The following is a 16,131-nucleotide window of genomic DNA, read 5'->3' as shown; positions in this document are numbered from 1 at the left end:
TAACATATCTTTAATTTATTTTTCATGTATTTATTCATGAATAGTATATTTATATGTATGTGCGTATGCCATTAATACAGAATATATTAGTGCAGAGTGTGATTGACTACGTCGAAGATTGATTGTTTTCCGTCTGGTCTGCCATCATATTAAACTGGTTGTCATTAACGTACTGTTCTTCTGGATATTGTGAAGGATCGTATTCATATTGATTTTGATCATGCTCCATCATGTAAGTTTCCATATTTGAATCGTTCACTGGATACTCTTCGTTATTTTGTGCGTCTCCTTGCTGCTGATACATCTCTGCGGTTTCCATATCCGATGCAAAGTTATTTTGCATTAAGTTGCTTTGCATCTGATCGTTTCTCTTCGGCGCATCAGAATATATTTCTGACTCCTCGCCCACTATTTTTTGACCGCTCGCGATGTCATATCCTTGATGTACCATTTGCGACGCTTGAGCACCTGATCCATTTGTATGTGGCGAGACTACTGAATCCATCGTAGCGTTATAATGAAAAGCTCCAGTACCATCGTTAGTTTCCATAGTAATTCCTCCTGGAAAGTAATCCTTGTCACTCAACATTCGATGTACGTTTAAATTACAGATTTACGTAAGAATTAAATAAAAATTAATACCTGCGTGACTTACAAGGCTTCCTTGTATTTTACTTGACAAGTTTTCTATGTTGCTTTGTAAGTCGGCCATTTCTTCCCTGTGATAAATGAGTAACAGATATGATTTAACAGATATGGGGTTAAAAGTTAAGTTTGACTATTAGCGGAAAATCAGTGTCACATCGAGCATAATAATATAATTGTTATTTTCATTAGGACACTCTCGCTATTACTGTGCTGATAGAGATGTTTTGGAGGTGTCGGACTTCTTTTTTGGAATTACTTTTACTTTTAGATCAACCTTAACGGTACGTTTCTTGCTCGAAGGCGAAGCGGTTTGCCCAACCGTTGTCACATCTCTCTCAACGACCCCCTCTGTCAACACAGAATAGCCCTAGATATATATAATGGGAAGTGGTGCATTCTTATCTATACTAATATTGGCATCGTAATAAACGCGCGTTCAATAACGGGTGTTAATATACTCTAATAAATTAAGCTGCGCTTCTTCAGATATATGACTAATCAAGAAACAACTAAACTAAGGAAACGTCTGACAGCCTGAAGCTACGTGCGTTATATCTTTTCATTCGGTTTCCGCAAGTCGGACTAAGAATATACTTGTGTTTAAGATTGTTAGCTTCCAAACGCTGTGTGAGAGATTGGCATTCGGTGGTCAATCTCGAGACGAGCTTGGCCTGATTACTCAAGGCGTCTTCTAGGCCCGCTACCGTGGCAGCTGCGAAATTTGGTTGCCTTGGTCAGCCTGTTAGCTATATTAATTGACTTAAATCTCAATCTCCGCCTATGCTAGGCATATATAGTGTCAGGCATGCCGATTTCTCACACATATAAAGACAGTATTCTTAAGTCAAAATCATTGTCAACAAATACTACACTTTTTACGGACAATATACCTAACATAGGCATACCTAGGACGATATCTTACCATGTTTAGTCTCCATATCCATTATCATGGACGTTAATTCCTTCTCGTTTTCCAATCTAGGCGTAATTTCGCTACGATTCTCTTCAGATCTTATAATTTTACTCATACTGATCTGAAAAGGTATAAAAGACTTTATTTTATAACACTGCATTTTGCTAAAATTTCAATAATTATTTAATTTATTAATTATCAAAAGTTTCCGCGATTTAAATCTTCCGTATTGGAGTTAATTCAATATTATACTGTTAAATATTATAAATCTGCAGTGTTATGTTATGAAAGAGTCTACCATATATTAGTCCAAAGTATCATATCAGTATTCAGAAACTTTTTTGTCTATAATTTGGCAATTTTGAGACAAAAATATTTAAAAAAAACGTAAATGTGCCAAATTTTATTTTTTCTTTTTTTTTTTTGTAAATCTACTCAAACGTGTTCGACTGAGACTATCATAATGCTTAAGGAAATTTTTGAATAATGAAAAAAAATTTGAAGATAATGAAAAAAAAACAACGAAAAAAATCCATATAAAATAAAAATAAAAATAAAGAAATATAAAAATAAATACAGAAATTTTATTTTTTTAATTACATAAAACTTCCGAAAACTTTGATCATCGTATGCTAATAATACACGTAATATAATTAAGTATTGATTAGTTAAAATCATGTTCAAACATTTACCTCCTTTTCCAAAGATGCAATTTGTTCCGACAGTCGTAGATTTTCTCGTCTACAATGTACCAAATCAGCATCCGCTCTTTCCAGACGCTGCTTGTACGAATTTATTTCTGCCTGTAATCTGTTCTGCTCTTGACGAGCCTGCCTATCGTTTCGTTCAGTCGCTAGTTTACCAGTCAAGACTTCTTGTTCCGCCGCATCTTTTTCGCTTAAAGCTTGATTCAAATCACTCTGCAAAGTTGCTAAACACGAGAATATTTTTTTGTTTGCAATTTTGCACAAATAATTAAATTTTTAAAATTTTTAATATTTATCTATGTTTTTCTGATTCAAGTTACATATAGGTGACTTAAGTTATCTTAAGACATGACTCTCTGTCAAGATAATAAAATATTTCATTTGTATTCTATAGCAAATCTGTCAATTTGATGTACAACTTTCCGTTAAGATTGGACACAGTCGTCATAATGCGATCTTACTTATAATTAATTGTTTTTGCGACATTAATTTATATACTGAAGAGGATCCGAAACAAGGGTCGAAACGTAATTGCTTAATAAAGTTTTGATTATATCACACACTAATACCTTGTATTAGTTCATATTGACATTATACATATCAATAAACTTACATATTTTATTTTGCAGCTCTTTCTTCAGATTATCCATAGCGTTTTGTTTCTGAGATAATTCTCTTCTCAGTTCGTTTATCTCTCGCCGCTGTTTCTCAGACTCTAATTGCGATTTGTTAGTGGTCTCCCAATGGGTTGCAATATCGGCAGTAAGTTGCTCGATTTGCTGATTGTATCGACGTTCCACTTGTTGCCTTTCGTCAGTTATGCGTCTATTCGCGTCTTGGGCTGCCTCCCGTAGCTTTTCATGCTGCCTCTCCAGCTCATCTTTTAATCTTCGAATCTCCATCTCACTCTGATTCCTCTCAAACTCGATCTCATGCCTATCGTCCATAGATCGTTTCGCTCTCTGTGTCGCTTCGGTCTCTTTATCCCGCGCAACCGACAGCAGCTTCTGCAATTCCTCTAATTTCATTTCAGCTTCGTACTTGGCGCGTAAAGCCTTATCCAATTCGGCTTTTAATTCAGCATTGCTCTCACTTGAACCACTCTCGAACAAACGCTTCAAATTTGCCTGATTCTCCTCCTGTGCCTTTCGTAACTCCAGTTTGGCTTGGGTTAATTGCGCCTCCAGCTCACTAATTCTCGACTCAAATATTATACTGGGTCCTTCCAAGGATTTCTCACGTTTGCATTCTAATGTGTTATCAACATGGCCGCTCGTTTCTTGCTTGTGACATTCGTGGTTTGCTCCAAAGTGATCTTTATGATCCTGTAGAACGCACTTGGACAATGCAACTTGATTTCTGCTATGCAATGCCTCGTTTTCAGCTACGACCTATGAAAAATCGTGGTAATTGAAAATGATAAAAAATGTCATTATGTTCTGTTCATCATTATTCTGATAGCTAGGATACCTGAATATTCTAATATTGATTTGAAAAAAAAAATTATACCTCACGAACTTTACTCAACAGATTGATCAATTCATCTCTACAATATTGAGACTCTCGTTCCAATTGTTCGATATAATCCTCCTGCCTTTCAATGAAGGACGTTAACTCCGGAGGAACAGACTGAAGATCGGCTCTCGACAATGCTATATTACTGTATGCCTTTGACGATTGAAGAGTTTTCGAGAGAGGAAAAGTATTTAAAATTGTGTTTTTAGAGAGATCCTTCCTTCGAAAATTATCGCTAATCATACTTTGATCATCTGTATCCTCTCCAGATTCACTAATTCGGGGATTACTGCTTTTGTATATGTTCCGAACACTTCGTTGCTTCCTATAAGGAAATTGTTTTCATCTGATATTTTATCATATATATATATATATATTAGGTGTTGGAATTAATTCGTAGCGTTTTTAATGAAAGAATGTTATTTATTTCACATGAGCATTAAAAAATACATTAATGAAAGTACTTCCCATCACTTGTAAAACGCTACGAATTAATTCCAACACCTAATATATATATATATATATATATATATATATATATACATATAATGGAATACGTGGAAAATAATCAAAAGTAACAGATTTATGGAATAATTCAGGAGAGAAATAGAGAGCAAAAGGAAAATAGGGGGAGAAAGTAATATTTTAAAAGAGTCTATTAAATAATATAATACAGAAGCGATATGATTATATAGTCGGCATAAAATTAAATTTTAACAGATCTTTTTAAAATAAAAGTTCATTTAAATATTCATACAAAATTATTTCCCACAATTCTATCCATCTTTTCCAAATTTTATTTATCGTAAAATATGTATATGCGCACAGGCGGAAAAGATTTACGAAAAACTGCATAGATTGAAACAAGATCTTAGAAATTATTAATGTTTCATATATATTTGTAGGAGACATAGAACGGTGTTGTTTTTTTGAAAAAGAAATCCACCCTTAAACGCCTCTATATCTCACTAAAGATATTTACAAAAAACTAAGAATTTTTAAGACAAACAAACCTCACCCTACATCTCACTACGAATATCTACGAAAAATTAAGAATTTCTAAGATCTTGTCTTAATCTGTGTAGTTTTTCTGTACCTTTTCGTAAAAATTCGTAAAAATTTTTTTTCGCCAGGGCGATTTTATTATTTTATCTCTTTTTAAATTTTATTTGCAGCATTAATAATTTAATCATTTATAATTTTATTTGTTTGTCAACTCACATTGCGGACATTTCCGTTGGAGCGTACGACTCAGCTAACAAATACTTTAGTTTCGAAATAGCGTCCCTATATGCCAGCTCCATATAATCCGCCGGTTTCCTTTTGCTTAGATCCAACTTTGAAGACGCATTTGTTTTCCTACAAAATAATTGTTTCTTTCGCACAATTAACCAAATATTTCAGAATATTGTGGTAGATTAGCATCAATTGTCAGCATTAAACTCATGTTAGCAGAATTTATCGATTTTCGCTGCTAGTCAGTAAAAACTAACAGAATTTATGATTTCGTAAATTTAAATAAAATACATCATTTAAATTTTAAATAAATATAAAATAGCACATTTAGCAATTATTCTCTTAACAGATTCTATTATATTTCTATCATCGTTTGTTAACATCAGTTGTCTAAATTTGTTGCAAACTTTCGCAAAATTTATTTTCGACAGATTTGGGCTGCGGTCAAAGTCTTACTACAAATGCTTTGAAGCGTTTGGTTGATCAATTAGAAAAAAGAATTTTACAAATTGACCAATCAAAAATTGCTTTAAAGCATTTGTAGCATCGCGTTGACTGTATCCTTGATCATCTAACAAGAAGAAGCTACGCTCTGCTCTTTACCGATTTTGATCAAACTTATAGTAATACTGATTTGACTTTGGGAGGCATCGTCAACCTTGATTTGACTTTGGCAATGCCACTCAAAGTCAAACCAATAAAACCAGTAAATACACCTTATTAAACCCTATCATTTTTGTCTAAGACATTCTTCTAAAAAATGCATATTTTCCAAGATATTAGACTGTTTCTAGATTTTTAGTATATTTTTAAATACTCATTAATCGGTTTCTAAGACCCATTAGTAGAAAAGCTTTATAGGTATTCATTTGGTAGGCTCCTCTAACATCGCTGCAAGTTTGATCAAAATCGGTGAAGAGCAGAATGTAATCTCTCCTTGTAAGTATATAGCCAACCGAATAATAAATGTCCAAAATGTAAGTATTGTGTGTGTGTGTGTGTGTGTGTGTGTGTGTGTGTGTTGTACACACGCGCGCGCGCACATATATATAATATATATTAATGGACATAATTAACTTTGGAAATTAAGTTCCAAAAATTAAAGAATTTTTTTATATTATACTTCATAACTTTTACTTCCGTGCTAATAATATTTAGTACAATAACATTTATCACTATTACATCACCAGACACGTATATAGGACAATCTTTCTCCTAATAAATAGACAAATTAATAAATATATTCCAACTTTACCTATTCTTCAAGCGCTTCATACGCGCGACGCAAGCCGGATCCGTGTAACTACTTATACCAGGTGATGTTTTCAATTTAGTGGTGATTCTTGGAGAGAATTTTGGACGTGTCGTACTCGGGTTACCGTTGGTCACAATACTCGTCACACTGCCAGGTACAAAGGGGTGACATTCGCGGCAACCATAGGAGCTGTTCGTCGTTAGCATTCTGAGCGCGTTCTACCCTTTATCAAGCAACTCTTCGTTTCACCCTCTCAAGAACGCACGCCGGTCGGCCAATCGATGATACGTTTCTCCCAGTCGGGAGAAGTCGACGAAGAAAATCGAACGGCACTCCAACATTGTAACTGGAGGAGCCTGGTGGTGGATCGCGTGCGATGGTACCATCCTACCTTTATAGACCCCTTGGCGGGGACAAGTAGCACCGTACCGTCGTCGTACCATCACCGACATGTACGCGTTCCGTGACTTATTAACCTGGGGCATACCTTGATGATAAAGCATACCTTCAGTAATGATCAGACGAGGGTAGACAAATGCTGACGCTATCGTTTCCTGATATTTTTCATATCGTTTCCTGATATCCTCCGCTAGAATTCCTATGGAAACAGAATGATCAACAAATGCGCAATGACGATGACAATGTTTATGGAAACAAAGCTAAATATATCATAAAATTTCAATTTGATTCCAAATTTTCCGTATATTAGAATAGTAGAATATATATAGAATGTTCAAAAGTTAATAAAATATTTAGAATATTATGAGTGCGTTCGGGGAGACGCTATTAACGTTATTTATGTCATTTTATCTTCATCGTTCATCAGACGTGCTAAAACAAGGATAGACACCACAAATAATGACTAATGACATCTTAATCCTGAACACATCCTATATGTGTTTTTATTACCCGATAAAAAATTTTTCATGTATGAATATGTATAAATGTATATAAAAACACGCATAAATGTGTATATAAACACGCATAAATGTTCATAAATATGTAGAAACATGTATAAGTATATATGAAATATGTCTATATACATGTTCATACATCCTTCTCTATCTTTTATAAAATTACTTTTTAATGTAATAGAAATATTAGGTGTTGGAATTAATTCGTAGCGTTTTTAATGAAAGAATGTTATTTATTTCACATGAGCATTAAAAAATACATTAATGAAAGTACTTCCCATCACTTGTAAAACGCTACGAATTAATTCCAACACCTAATAATAATAGTAATGTGAAAACATAAAAATTGAAGGAATAATTTTTGCATTGTTTGTTTTAAAATAAAATAAGTTTGGAAAAATGTAAAAAAAATTGCTCATACATAATTATGCATAATTTTATATATAATTTTAAACATAAATAATTTTTTTACATTTCTTCAAACTTGATTTTTTGAAAATAAATAGTGCGAAAATTATCTTTTTAATTATTTTTAATAAATTACTTTTTAGTATAATAGAAATAATAATAGTAATGTGAAAACATTACTATTATTATTTCTATTATACTAGAAAGTAATTTTATAAAAGAAAAAGCATGTATGAATATGGACATATTTCATATATTAGGTGTTGGAATTAATTCGTAGCGTTTTACAAGTGATGGGAAGTACTTTCATTAATGTATTTTTTAATGCTCATGTGAAATAAATAACATTCTTTCATTAAAAACGCTACGAATTAATTCCAACACCTAATATAATTATACATGTTTATGAATATTTATACGTGTTTATGTATGTTTATACATATTTATACATATTCGTATTTATACATGACAAATTTTTTATCGGGTAAGTACAATTTAGAACAGAACAATTTTCATTAATTGAAGATAGTAATAATTTATAAGAATAGGAATTCGTATTAAACGGAAGCCGGTTATTGTTTTTTTAGTTCTCTTTCTTTAATCAATTTAAAATTGTGAAATAAAATTAAAATTGAAAAGTTCATAATACTGTAATATAGATTGAAGCTGTAATATAGATTGGATAGATTGGATAGATAAAATTATACTTCTGGTTAATTTTTTCTTTGTTCTTTTTTTTTATTTAATATTTTTACTTTTTAATTTACAATTTGTTATTTCTGTTCGAGTACTTTATTAGAATTAAAGAAAAATTATGTAAAAAATTGTATGCAATTTTAAAAATTGTACGAATTATAAATATTTATCACATGCTATGAAGGACAACTAAGAGTTATATAGTTGTAAAGCAGATCTACTCTAGAAAATCGAAAAAGTTGATTTTCAAAAATATATAATTTAAACTTAAAAGTATAAACTGCAGTTTAAAAGATATTCCTAAAAATTTAAATCAAATTCAAAAAATTAATATACCTTTATGGAAAAGAATCATTAGCTAGGTATTATATACACATATAATTTGTAATATTATAATAATAATATAAATATTACAATAACTACATATATATATTACAAGCATCTATGTGTTCACCATTTTTGTGATACAATAATTACAAGCGTATAATCTACTCTGTAGTGCTTTTATTAGCGTGTAATCCTTCTACTACAAAAGTTTGCCGACTCTAATATTTATATTGTATTGTACAATAACTACACGCATGTAATCCGTCGTGTATAGTAATTTATACGGGATTACAGTAACTACACGGATTATAATATCTGGTCTGCAGTGATTATTTTTCGTAAGAGCGCAGACCATTAAAGAGATCAATACACGCATAAAAAATGAGAAACGTATTTCTAGAACAAGCAAAAAAGATTCAAATAAATGAACCTACTGCTCTTTTACTATGAAAATTTTAAATTATCAGACTTATTCTTTTATTCGTAATACGATTATAGAAATGCTTATAATACAATGTAATCAAAATGCTCATAATATAATATAAATATGTGGAATATTCTTCGAATATGTAATGACATGTATTATACATACATAAAATATTTTACGATCATTTAAATATTGCTTTTACATTCTATAAATATTTCGAAATATATCGAAATATTTTTGAATTATTACTGTGGGACTTCAGGAATATATAAATATTTCAGAAATAAATTTAGCGCTAACTTGGTCAAATCTGTGAATAATAAATCTGCAAGTAAGGAGCGTCGACTGCATATGATATAAACGATCAATTTTATATCTTGAAGTAACTTTAATAAACTCTGTAAAGATTCGAGATTTAATAAATTTTGTACCATTATAGAATGAAGAAAAATGTTCTCTTATATTATTATATTTAATATTTTAATTTAGATATTTAATTTTTGAACTCTATAATTAAATTATGATATTAAGAAACAATACATCCTAGTACGAAAAATACAGAAAAAGCAGACTTTTGGATTCGGTAATGACTACACGAATCTATTTCTATCTATTTCAATTTCTTGAGAATTACCGAATTCAAAATTCTAATTTATTTTGAATACTGGGATAATAATTATGATTGGGAACATGAAGAATAAATAGAAGAAACAAAATATTTAAAAATATATATAAGACAAGAGAAAAGTAAATCTAAACTAATTCAAAAATAAAGTAATTGATTCCATAATAACGTAGCTTTAGATTAAATCATGACATTACAAGCTTCTCTCTCTTTTTCTCTTTGCGTGACAAAGTATAATACACGAACACAACTAAATGAGCGCACTTATCTTTAAAGTATAGCTTGCATTCGATTTCAACGTTCATGCGTTCTATATTTATTACTTTTTTATGTTTATTACTTTTACTTGTAAAAAAAAGATAGAATGGAACTTACATGCAGCGCATAAGTGCCAAAACCAAACACAGTCATAATATACGTATTTAGATTTAATCTTATTTAAATTAAAAAAACATAACAAATGTTTATATATTCCATATGATTTTGAGATGTAAGATTTTGAGATATAATAACTGTATTAAAAATTTTTAATATATTTAATTCAAATATCGTTTACAATAATCTTACAATATAAGAAATTCGCGTTAATAGAACATAAAATAAAATTCAATATTATTAAAATATATAAAATTATAATATTAACAGTTTCAAGTAAAAAAGATAGTAGTTTGCTTACTATATATCACATAATGTTCGAAGAAACGTTATCAGCGCTATTTGTGTTATTCTATCGTCATCGTCCATTGATTGGACGTGAAACAAGAATAGTGTAACATAAACAGCGCTGTGCTTTGCAGCCTACAATAGCAAGTATTATTCTTCCTCTTTTAATATTATCAATGTCTTTACATTCCATTTTTTTTTAGAGCTAAGTAATTTACAAACTAAATTAAGTACTACTTATATCATCAATGTATATTGGCTTGAGATTGATTTGAAGAAGAATTTCCATCAACTGCATTTGGAGTTTCTATAAAACCTTCATCATCATCGTTGCGTAACGTATCAAAAACTAAAATAATTTTTACATTCACATGATTAAATATTGATTTACGATTATTATCACTAAAATACAAACAAATGCATTCTAAACATACCCGTAGTACGTGAGAATGGTTTGATGTATAAAATCATCAGTAAAGCAAATATCGCGGATACTCCACAGGCATATGTAAGAATGTCTCTGTAGTAATAACTAACATAATCAGATGAACAATGTCTGAAAATATAGTTAAAGCAATACTTCTTTCAATTTATGACTTTTTAAATAATAAAAAATTTAATTCAAATTTTTATGTGTGTTAAATATTCTTACTAACTTTACTAAATACTGAATCAACATAACCACCAGACCGTTACTAAGCTTATCTGTAAAACTCATAATTCCGTAGGCGAAGGCACCGCTCTCAGTATTTTTTCCTATTAGATCGGAAGTAACACCAAGACTAGTCACTAACATTATTGCACCAGCAGAACCTATAACATTATAAATTAAATTAGTTAGGCGTTCTTAGTTTTTTAAATTTATAAAACTTTGCATTATTTTTTTTTATCTAATTAAAAATTCTACATAAATTACCTAGTAGTACTGCTACAACATAGATTTGATATTTAACATATATATCACCATTACCAAATTGTATCCAAATACAGGCACATATCGCAAGTAAAGCACCGATAGAATACGCGACTTTTCGACCCCATTTTGTATTGAGCCTCTCTATGATTAAAGACATTAAAAAACTACTTAGATACATTGTCAATGGTATATAAGCCAAAGATGTCGCAGGCATATTCAATGATTCATGTAAGTACAGAGGTATATAAATTTGGCATAAATTAATGAATAGGCGTGTAAGCATATAGACGCTCGCTACTTGATACATTCTAACATCTCTCAATAATACTGATGCTGTTCTAGCGTTCCTATGCATAAAGCTACCTAAAAAGATATCAATTATTTACTTTTACATATTATATATCTATGTACATGTATGTACGTATAATATTAATATTTAAAAATTGTTACCATTAGCAGTGCCATTAGCACTTTCTTTAACAACAACATGAAATATAATGGATGTAACTAATCCAGTTACTAATCCAATTAAAACAACTTTTTGAAATTTGTGAATATCACTAGGTCCGATCTGAACATCATATTCATCACTCGTTACATGTAGTACACCCCACATAATACAGTAAACAAGAACATTAGAGAAGACAGTAAACGTGAACCTATTGTGATAGAATTTTGTTACACATATTATCTTCATTAAATAAACGTTATTTTTTTCTGAATGATTCTTCTACTATTACCTTACAGCTATAAGTTCAGTTCTCTCGTGTTCAGCAGGCGTAAGCTCTGGGACTAAGGCCAAATGTGATATTTGTATCGCTGCCCAACCAAATTGAAAAATCACTACAAAAGCAGCATAATAAACTAGCTGTGCGTATTGATGTGCATTTTCACAGCCTAGACATTGCGAGAATATGAAAGGAAATCCCAATAGTACACAAATAGTGCCTGCAAAGTAAATAATTATTACAGTGTTCCGAAACAAAAGCATATCTAGATAACTAAATAAATCTATCGAAAATAAAATGTTTTACAAAATGTTTACTATAGATTTTGTCGAAATATAAGCAAAACTATAACGGAATTTGCCAACAAAATGCAATGGCAAATTTACTATAGACTACTGTGACATATTGGCATCAATTACATCTATATTAAAGTATTGTGCTAATAAAGATATAAATTGACAATGAATTAGCAGTAGAAACGAAATAAAATTTATTACGTTTTTTAATCATTGAAATGGATATTATATAAATGATTATAAAACGACAGATTCTGTTCAATTCCTACTATCAGTCAGCAGACTCTATTAATAAAGAACACTAATTTAATGTAGATGCAGTTAATGCTAATAACCTACTTGCTCTTACTGGCAAATTGCTAGCTTACTACCAACAGTTTAATATTAGTTACATAAAATAATAACAAGACTAAACAAGATAAAAATTTTAGATAGCAAGTTTAAAAATAATACCTAACAAATGCCAGGTTTTTCTTCTGCCATATCTGCACAACCAAAAGTTGTCATTTATGTCAGATTGAAAACCAACAAACGGAGTGACCAAGGCATCTGCTATTTGGCCGATGAGAAGTACAACGCCAGCCAAGGTCGGATCAAATCCAAGCACCAGGTGAAAGAAGACCAGTAAATAAGTAAACCACATGGAAGCGCAGATGTCATTTAATACATGACCTGTGCCATAGGCTAATCTCAAATAAAGAGGCAATTTCCGTATTATTTCCACATAATCATCCGTCGAGCTGCTCGTCCCAGGTTCCATCCTGACAGATTGTTATCAAACATAAACAGTTGGCTTTAAGTGTGACTTGCGTCCTTCCTCTTCTCAGAAGGTATTTCGCAGATGAAAGGGAAAAGTCTCTAACATCAGACCCCTAATGACTTGTTAATTAAAGAATGTAGTCGTGGTGTCATCGATGAGTCAAATGTATCATACACTTGTAAATCCTAAAAATGGAACATTGAGATGAAGAATCAAAAGAACGTTGCTATACGACGAGCTGTCACGTCACGTTTTCCTTTTTTGACGATACACTAACGAAAATCAGCCTGTTTATCAAAGTCAAAGATGTTTGAGATAAAGAAGGCATCAGTCCTAACCTATCAAATTTCCCCAAAAGGTTATGTTATGCCATCTACTCTATTAGGCTATGTAGGCTACTAATGATATTACGTTGACAGATACGAGCAGTCATGTGATTAATGTGATTCATTCTTTCAATATGTACGCCTTTTGCCGCTATAGAAGAGCGATAATTAAAGGACTGTTTCACCTGCATTCTTCTTGCGATTTATAAATTTTTATTTCGTTTTGTGAGATACAGTGCTATGCTCCTTTTTCAAATTTGTTAAGATAAAAGCTGAAACTTCACATAAAACTTCATCTTGCAAAGTGAGGCCAATTGGTTGAAATAATAGGCCTATTATTCTTTTCAAATGAACTTGCATCTCTTTTTTCTGTTTTTCTTTGTGGAGAAAAAAAGGAAGAGAGATGAACCATGTAAAACATTCAACAATAAGAATAGGCCTAATTCGCACAAAAGCAACGCAAGCAAATTATAAATTTTTGAACAACCATAAATGTTAAATCACGTACGTGGTCCAATTCATGTACGTAACATGTTTATAACGCTCATTTTGAGTCATTCCATTTTTGTCATTTATAAAATATTAAACAAAAATATAATCTCACGAAGATTGCGAGTGTGGATCGCGGTCAAAGAAATTAAAAAATATGTTGCAGAGTAATCAATTCTTACCTAGTCGAAAAAACAGCTATCATGGTATCTACGATTAATTTATTTTATCATATTAACAATATATATGTAACAATATATAAGCAGAACTTATTAAAATATATTACTACCAATGAATAAAACAAATTCTGGCATTATAGTAAGACTTCTACAAAAATTACACAATCTTCCAACCTCATTCTGCTTTTTTCAGCTTCATTTATATATATATATATACATTTATATATATATATATATTACACATTAATACATGGAAATATAAATATACACATATGTGGCAAAAAAATACATTTTCTGCATTTATAAAAACACTTGGAACACAGGCATTTTGTCTATATTATATTGTGTTTAGATAACAACTTGATCGTAGAATAACTGTATAATGCAGCCTTAAAATAATTTAAAATCAAGATGTTTTCTAGATGTACATTATTACAAATCAGATGCACAGTAACATCATTGCATAACATCCGTGTATTTATACGCTAAGGGACGATCTAGAATTAAGATAGAACTGATGACCAGAGAAAAGGAAAGTGAGGACATAGATGCATGCAGCAATCCAGCAGTTGTATGCATTCTGCGTATATCCTCGGTCCACCACTTTGTAGAATTCACCTGTTGAGGTGAGGTTTTCCTTCAGTTCTTCCAATGGCAGATCCTCTACCAATGCTACGCTCCGGACGTAGAAAAATACTCCCATGAAAAGCTAAGGACAAAAAAATCCAATAACAAGATGTTAACATGATATATAGCATGTAGCTTACTAGATTCGATTCATAAACGGATCTTATATTTCAGACCGTTTTATGTTCAGTCTTAAGAGGTTGTGACCAATTAGAAAGTATTAACATCTTAAGACATTCTTTAAGACAATCTTAAAAGAACAAACTATGAATACCATCTTAATATTATAACAGATTGACGTTAACTGCATCAGTATTAAGTTTACATTTTGTCAATAACTGTTCTATAGAAAAAGCAGCTTTGCAACTATTGTAAGATTTTTTTTTATATGATTAGTTATACATTTAGATTCAGCAAGGAATTAAGAGCAAGAACTAATCATGTTAAAAAAATCTTACAATAGTTGCAAAGATTCTTTTTTTACTAAATGTAGCTAATGAAGCTGTACAAGTTGTATTTTGCAAATACTGAAAATCTATAGTTACATATTCTATATTACATTAATTATAAAATTCCAATACTTATGCAAACTATAGATAAATTTTTAGCAGTCATAGTGAATAATGAAACGCAGCCATAATTCAATAGAAGATTGCTAATGAAAACTAAAATCTGTCTATAGACTTGTTCCTTTTAGCTGAATTTTTTACAGGATTTATTTTGATTCTCTTACTTTTCACTTTAAAGAAAAAAAAAGAGAAAAGATAGAAGTACAGACTCAGCTAAAAAAAATTATATTTAAAATCGAAATCATTCGGTTTCTATAATCAATCTGCCATCAAGTCAGCAGATTCTGTTATATTTGCGCTGGCACTTTAACGACAAGATTTGTAACGTAACAAACGCTGCAAAAGCTGCTTTCAATGAATTTTTCTAGGAAGTTAACTCCGATATCAAGACGTTTTATTTCTAAGTAAATATATTTATAAAAGCATGATCTTTTTCTCTCACCAACTGGAATATGCCCCAAACAGACAACACTAAACCGCACAAGGCGTACTTGGGCCCACAGACCTTCATCCTGCTCGACGAGATCGTTCGTACGGAGTGATCAAATTTAATCAAGCGACTTCGTCGTTGTTTTACACGAACTCTTGATAATTAACCGGGAATATGAACGAGATGATCTAGGTATCAGTATTTGCTAATACCCTTGGCTGATCGTCCGTCGAATAACACTCGTGACAATCTGACGATATGGGTTCGGTCACCGCGATAAGGGTTTGTAATCATGTGACGTTTAATGAAGTCTGTTCGACTTGCTTACACTTTTTACATTCAGCATCTTCGCTCTCTCGCTTTTCAGTGCCAAATATATATCTATCTCATTTTAAGTATAAAAAGTGTAAGCAAGTCGAACAGACCAATGATCTCGACAATCACTCGAAGTGCCAGCGATATGTCGATAGGTCGTAG

At 31.2% G+C, this 16,131-nt stretch overlaps 3 protein-coding genes across 6 annotated transcripts; all 3 read right to left on the bottom strand.

Moving 5' to 3' along the window:
* Nucleotides 1-9: 9 nt before the first annotated feature.
* On the bottom strand, nucleotides 10-7,032 carry LOC105146353 (serologically defined colon cancer antigen 8 homolog). 2 transcript variants are annotated; one of them, XM_011056539.2, is made up of 9 exons: nucleotides 6,275-7,021; nucleotides 5,005-5,142; nucleotides 3,778-4,108; nucleotides 2,882-3,659; nucleotides 2,254-2,492; nucleotides 1,571-1,682; nucleotides 1,243-1,360; nucleotides 643-719; nucleotides 10-561 (listed from the first exon to the last, which is right to left on the bottom strand). In XM_011056539.2, exons 1-9 carry the CDS (start codon nucleotides 6,478-6,480, stop codon nucleotides 107-109), a joined length of 2,454 nt encoding a protein of 817 aa, XP_011054841.1. In that variant the 5' UTR covers nucleotides 6,481-7,021; the 3' UTR covers nucleotides 10-106. The 2 variants fall into 2 exon arrangements, with proteins under 2 accessions (XP_011054841.1, XP_011054842.1); XM_011056540.2 differs by lacking the exons at nucleotides 10-561; nucleotides 643-719 and adding an exon at nucleotides 862-996 and having other exon boundaries at nucleotides 6,275-7,032.
* A 3,152-nt stretch (nucleotides 7,033-10,184) lies between these two features.
* On the bottom strand, nucleotides 10,185-13,904 carry LOC105146354 (major facilitator superfamily domain-containing protein 12). 3 transcript variants are annotated; one of them, XM_087404093.1, is made up of 8 exons: nucleotides 13,373-13,904; nucleotides 12,728-13,219; nucleotides 11,991-12,198; nucleotides 11,701-11,909; nucleotides 11,251-11,613; nucleotides 10,991-11,147; nucleotides 10,769-10,890; nucleotides 10,185-10,683 (listed from the first exon to the last, which is right to left on the bottom strand). In XM_087404093.1, the coding sequence occupies exons 2-8, from the start codon at nucleotides 13,032-13,034 to the stop codon at nucleotides 10,580-10,582; spliced, it is 1,470 nt and encodes a 489-aa protein (XP_087260219.1). In that variant the 5' UTR covers nucleotides 13,035-13,219; nucleotides 13,373-13,904; the 3' UTR covers nucleotides 10,185-10,579. The 3 variants fall into 3 exon arrangements, with proteins under 3 accessions (XP_087260219.1, XP_087260220.1, XP_087260221.1); XM_087404094.1 differs by having other exon boundaries at nucleotides 10,769-10,916; nucleotides 12,728-13,904; XM_087404095.1 differs by having other exon boundaries at nucleotides 10,769-10,913; nucleotides 12,728-13,904.
* Nucleotides 13,905-14,053: 149 nt separating this feature from the next.
* On the bottom strand, nucleotides 14,054-15,985 carry RNASEK (Ribonuclease kappa). Its single transcript, XM_011056545.2, has 2 exons — nucleotides 15,667-15,985; nucleotides 14,054-14,737 (listed from the first exon to the last, which is right to left on the bottom strand). Exons 1-2 carry the CDS (start codon nucleotides 15,733-15,735, stop codon nucleotides 14,507-14,509), a joined length of 300 nt encoding a protein of 99 aa, XP_011054847.1. The 5' UTR covers nucleotides 15,736-15,985; the 3' UTR covers nucleotides 14,054-14,506.
* Between the last annotated feature and the right edge of the window lie 146 nt (nucleotides 15,986-16,131).

This window comes from Acromyrmex echinatior, chromosome 3 (genome assembly GCF_024713525.1).
Source record: "Acromyrmex echinatior isolate Ae372 chromosome 3, ASM2471352v2, whole genome shotgun sequence".
Taxonomy (NCBI): Eukaryota; Metazoa; Arthropoda; class Insecta; order Hymenoptera; family Formicidae; genus Acromyrmex; species Acromyrmex echinatior.
The sequence above is the reverse complement of the archived record's forward strand: the minus strand, read 5'-3'. Positions and strand labels throughout refer to the sequence as shown.